This window comes from Triturus cristatus, chromosome 5_2 (genome assembly GCF_964204655.1).
Source record: "Triturus cristatus chromosome 5_2, aTriCri1.1, whole genome shotgun sequence".
Classification (NCBI taxonomy): domain Eukaryota; kingdom Metazoa; phylum Chordata; class Amphibia; order Caudata; family Salamandridae; genus Triturus; species Triturus cristatus.
The window spans coordinates 806,963,146-806,968,540 of record NC_140588.1 but is presented as its reverse complement, the minus strand read 5'-3'; the positions used below and the strand labels follow the sequence as shown (position 1 = coordinate 806,968,540).

General features: G+C 49.1%; 1 protein-coding gene across 1 annotated transcript; it reads left to right on the top strand.

Moving 5' to 3' along the window:
* The first annotated feature begins 358 nt into the window (after positions 1 to 358).
* GPR101 (G protein-coupled receptor 101) lies at positions 359 to 3,603 on the top strand. Its single transcript, XM_085606677.1, has 2 exons — positions 359 to 491; positions 1,062 to 3,603. The coding sequence occupies exon 2, from the start codon at positions 1,528 to 1,530 to the stop codon at positions 2,737 to 2,739; it is 1,212 nt and encodes a 403-aa protein (XP_085462803.1). The 5' UTR covers positions 359 to 491; positions 1,062 to 1,527; the 3' UTR covers positions 2,740 to 3,603.
* The last annotated feature ends 1,792 nt before the right edge of the window (positions 3,604 to 5,395 follow it).

The window sequence follows — 5,395 nt, the reverse complement described above, 5'->3', positions numbered from 1 at the left end:
GACTTCCCACGATTCATTAATTATAATTCTCATTATATAACTGTTCATTTTTTTTTATCTCATAATTCAGTTTTCTTGTTATATTCGTAATTGCAATTTTTTTCCCCTAGTGTGTTATATTTGCTCAACATCCGTTCCGTTTTCGAGGTGACCCAGGGTTTCTATTTTTGCACCAGCCTGCTGGTTTGTTTCTCCTGCACACGCTCAGATGGTGCAGCTGCCTTTAACGGCAGATTTGACACTAATGTCTACATGGAGCGTTATGCACAAAGAGCGTGTCCTCGGTGGGTGTTCCTATGGCTATGTCACACTCGCCAGTACCACCTGGCGCAGAAGCGCAGCCGTGCCTCAGTGTGGAGCGGCATCTCCGAGTCTGAGGCGGCTCTCTGCCTCCCCTGAAGGATTCTGTTGGATGTGACGACTTCGACTATACCTTTCGCGGCAAATGGACGGTCCTAGTGGGATTTCAACGTTGCTGAATCCCCAGCGAGGTATGCAACGATGTTCATTCTTTAAAAGCTGAGGGCATTTTTGGGGAAGAAATCTGCTGCTCGTGAAATAACAGCTCTGGTGGGCAGGCTGCGCGCCGCGCGCGGACACGACTGCCTGTGCCTGCTCTGTGCAGGCGGACCCTGAAATTCAGAGAAAAGCAGCACGGAGAGGAGGGGGGCGGCGAGCAAAGGAGGGGGGGGGGCGAGGGGTCTGACTCCTCTCCTGGAGCTCAAATCACAGAAATAGAGAATACGGGAGGGGCTGGGGCGCGCATCCATCATTTTATCTTCGTCCTGAGGAAACCAGATGTAAAACAGTGAACACCAACAGGTAAATAGAAACATCGCCGGGAATATGTGTTTTCGGCAGCTGGGCACGACGTCTGTAGTCGATCGTGTGACGCTTCCTTCGTAAGGTGAAATGTATTTTTAATCCGGCTGCATGTTGCTCTTGCTGTCATGCGTGTGTTTGTCGTGCCGCCTCTTCTCGCATGATGTGTAATGCAATGTGGGTTCACTGCTCTTGTTCGGGGTAGTCTATTGATTGTGTGTTTTTTCCCCTCTGGACAGGCCTCTGGCAGGAATCGCAGCCGGCACAGGTGATCTCCAGCCGCCCTTGGAGCTGATGGAAGGATGAGCAGTTTCCCCCAGCCTCTCCTCCGAGCACCAGGGACGGCATGGCTCTACTGTCCCTCCCCTGGGAAGGTTGCCTTTCTCACCAGCCGGCATGGTCTGCCAGTCTGAGGAGCATCAGAGAAGCCCAGAGCCCTGCGTGGGAGGCTTCTTGCGAACCACAACGACCATGACTATGGATGTGTGAGGATGGTTCTGCTCCAGTGGCCTTGGACGTAACGTGGTGTTGGGGACTCAGCCCACAGCTGCCACGAGTGGATATGTGAGGTGATGTCCATGTAAGAGTTACTGGTGCCTAGAACCCGGGCGGAGCCGGCGTGGGGACAATGCATGTGGTGGGACTGCAGGGGCGCGGCAGGTCCGGCAAGATACACCTGAGGGGGCGGAGGACTTGCGACTGACCATGCTCAGCAGGCTTCTTGACCGCAGGTTCCCGGGCAATGGCAGCCATGGTCACCTCCCTGCCCAGCCAGCAGCCTCCCTCCCCGACTCAATCCTGAGGATCGCCCTCCTGGCAGCACTCCTCTGCCTCTCCCTCTTTGGGAACATTGTGCTTCTGGTAGTTTTCCAGCGGAAGCCGCAGTTGCTGCAGGTTGCCAACCGTTTCATCTTCAATCTGCTGGTGGCGGACCTCTTGCAGACCATGCTGGTGATGCCCTGCATCATTGTGACTTCCATGCCTGGGATCTGGCCTCTTCACCATCGGCTATGCGAGGCTGTGGTGGTGCTCATGCACGTCTTCGCCTTCGCCGGGGTCAATACCATTACTGTGGTGTCTGTGGATAAATATCTGGCCATCATACACCCCTTATCTTATCCCAGCAAGATGACCCCAAGGCGAGGGAGCATGCTCATCCTGTGGACGTGGTTCTTCAGCATTGTTCAAAGCACCCCTCCTCTTTACGGCTGGGGCAAGATTGATTTTGACCGGAACAATCACATTTGCACTGTTCTGTGGGCCACCAGCTACTCCTACACCATGATAAGTGCTCTGCTTTCTTTCATTCTACCAGTCAGCATCATGTTAGGGTGCTATGGGATGGTGTTTAGAGCCGCCAGGAGGCAAAATGCTTTAGTCCATCCCATTCAAGCCAATGGGTCAGCCAGGCCAGATAGGACAAGAGGTCCGGCAACCGATAAAAACAGTCACTCACGTCCCCTTTACCACTGTAAAGCAGCAAAGATTATTTTTGTCATCCTATCTTCCTATATTATAAGCATGGGTCCATACAGTGCCCTGAGTATGGCCTCTTCAAGTGCTGACCTCAATGTCCCACAATGGGTGACATCCTTAGTTTTCATTTTGTTCTTTTTGCAGTGTTGCATCCATCCTTACATATATGGTTATATGCACAAAAGTTTGAAAAAAGAGTTTATGATACTTCTGTATGGGTTCTTTTGCAAGCAAGTGCAACCACAAAATGCCACAGTCGACAGCTATCTCATTCTGACTGACGGGAGGATTTTCCAGTCCCACTTTTCCACTGGGCCAGCAACAAAACTCTTAGAAGAAGAAACCAGTATCTCTGTGATCACTGGGAAGACCTCAAACCACCTAACGGTGAAGGACATCAGAAAAGAAAGTACCTCAACCAGTCTTTCTCCAGAAAAATGACCCAATGTCTTAGGCAAACCCAGAGCAGGCCATTCTCAGGGTGGGGTGCTCCTGGTAACAGCCTCATTGCTGTGCCACGGGCTAGATATCAGAAATGGTTTGAAGCCCTGTGTGGCAAATGCTTGCACCTTGGTGCGGGTTCCATGCAGTTGAGGGTTCTAGCGCTACACAAATCCCTGCAGGACAATGTGACACAATTGCCAACCTGCACCCAAGCAAGGAGTCTGGCAGTTAGTTTTCTGAAAGGTAGGTTGCCAACCAAGTACTGTAGCCCGCAGAGAGAAGAAGCACCCATTTTAAAGGATCCGCAGCACAATGCAGTAAGGAGAGCGGATCACACCCCTTTAGAATGCACATTGTCACTTTAAAATATATCTGTATATTTTAAATAGGCCCAGAGAACCTCTCAGTGGCTCTTAAGGCATCAGTGAGAAGAGCCGCCATGAGGTCAACACCCTAAGCAAAGGCAATGAAGCCCATAGTAGACACTGTTATCCATCCTATCTCAAAGTGGTACTGATGCAAATGCACAGAGCGCGGGCCCAGGCAGAGTGTGCAATCCCGCCCACTAGGCTCTGGCGTTAAAGTGTTAGGAAGCCGGCCCTTCAGGACTAAGACTGTACCATGAGTATCTGCAAGAGCCCACAGTGGAAATGGAAGCTACAAGTCTGAAGTCGTGCAATGCATATGATTTTATTAACAAACATAAGCCACGCACAATAAATACGACCCAGATGACGTGTTTAAGCCAGAAGCCTTGTGGAATCTCATTGGGGTTGTTTGTGAGGTTGTGTTTTGTATACAATGCCTTGAGTGTGTACATGTCCCTCTGCATTATACTCTACAATGGAGGGGTACGCGAGGCTCCGGAAATTAATTTGTCTTAATTAGATAAAATACAGACGAGCTTGAATTCCAGCTGGCATTGTGTATCTAGAATGTTTCTTGCCTTAGTGATTGAACTGCTCTTTACATTCAGTGCCTGGTGTGGGAGTGCTGCCTGGTCGGTACAGTGTGTCTGTGAGCGTGGGTTGTGTAGCTGGGATTGTTTCACCGAGAGAGAAATGGCACAGGTTGCCAACGCTGACGAATCTGTGACCAGGCATTCTTTGCAGACAGGTCATTTAAAAGGGAATATTTTATATTGTCATTGGTTACTATGAAAATGTGAAATAGATTTGAACCTCCGGGAGAAACGCTGGTCACGCTTGTTATAGCATCTTTCTCAAATGTTCTACATTTCTGTAGGATCCGTAAATTAAAATGGGAGCACGGGTCAATTGAGCAAGAGATGGGATTCAAGGAAATATTTATAGAAAGCACAAGAGAATGTTTTTTGTGTGAATTTCCCTAACACTTATTAAGGACCAAGTCTTCCTGGACTACAATAATTATCTCTTTTCTAGAAGTTATGCTTGTACCCGAAGCATTGTTCATGCAGTTTTGTATATTAGTTTTGTGCTGTTATATAATGCCCATTCGTAAAGCTCCATAACCCTAGTGATGCAACCAAGTGGCTTGCTGCCGGTAGAGCCTAGAAGACAGACCGCAGTCAGCAGTATTAACAGGCACTTCACTAACACTTTAAAAAGGGGTGTTACGTAGGCGGGGATCAGTAAGAGAGTGAACATAGGCGCCTGGTCACAGCTGCGTAGCGTGGGTTGCCAACGCCCAGGCAAGGCAAGTATTTCACACCATAACCGGTGCACCGTTAGCACTTCTTGAGTCCCCTCAACTTTTCTTTTAAAATTTTGCACCCTTAAAAGTTTTGTGCCTGGGGCAATGCCCCGTGTCCCCCTCCCCTCCCCCCACCCACGCTACGCCACTGCCTGGGTACACATTTGTCAGCGTTTGCAACCTGGAAGTAGCTACATAAAGGTGTTCGTAGGTGTCTCTGTTTGTTTGTGCCCTGGAGGGTGACCTTGCATCTGGAATATAAATCCCCCCAGAGCCCTCTGTGAAGAGGACCTACTGCAGTGAACACTACTAGCCTGTTTACTTTCGTCAAGCTCATGGCTGTGTCTTCTGTTACAATACAAACATCCACCGTATGCTGATGGTTACCATTTGTTGGCCGGGTCACCTAGTGCCACCATATAGGTGCTATACATGCTGGGCCTAAGGTAATGCAAGAGCCACCTATAGATCAGCATCTGTTTGAATGTCCAGGTGCTGGACGATAAGGTGAGTCTTCAATTATTCCCTCAGGCTGAAAGTTGGCAGAGCTATCTGGGAACCGGCCCAGCTGACTGGCACCAATTCACTGACACCGCAGAATTGTGCCCTACACTGAAATGGGACACCTTGGTTAAATGAATGATGGGCTTTGAGCTGCCTCTGGAATGCCTGTGTTTGAGGTCCTCTGGGGTTTTTCGTTGATGCCTTTTGTGTTTGGTGGGGTGTCCAAAGGTCATTGGTGCTTGTACTGGGGAGGATGCAGTGCAGGTACTTAAAACAAGGAGGAGTTTGGGGGGTGAAGAACGTTGATAAAGGATCTCCTCTTCACTTTGGTAATGCCCTTCGCTACATGATTTGCAGATTATTAACCAGTTCATTTGGCATTCTCAATTACCATGTTAGTGGTAGCTTTGCTCTGACTAATCTGAAAGTAATTTTTGCCAAGTGATGTCCGGACAGAGACAGCTGAAAGATTTTC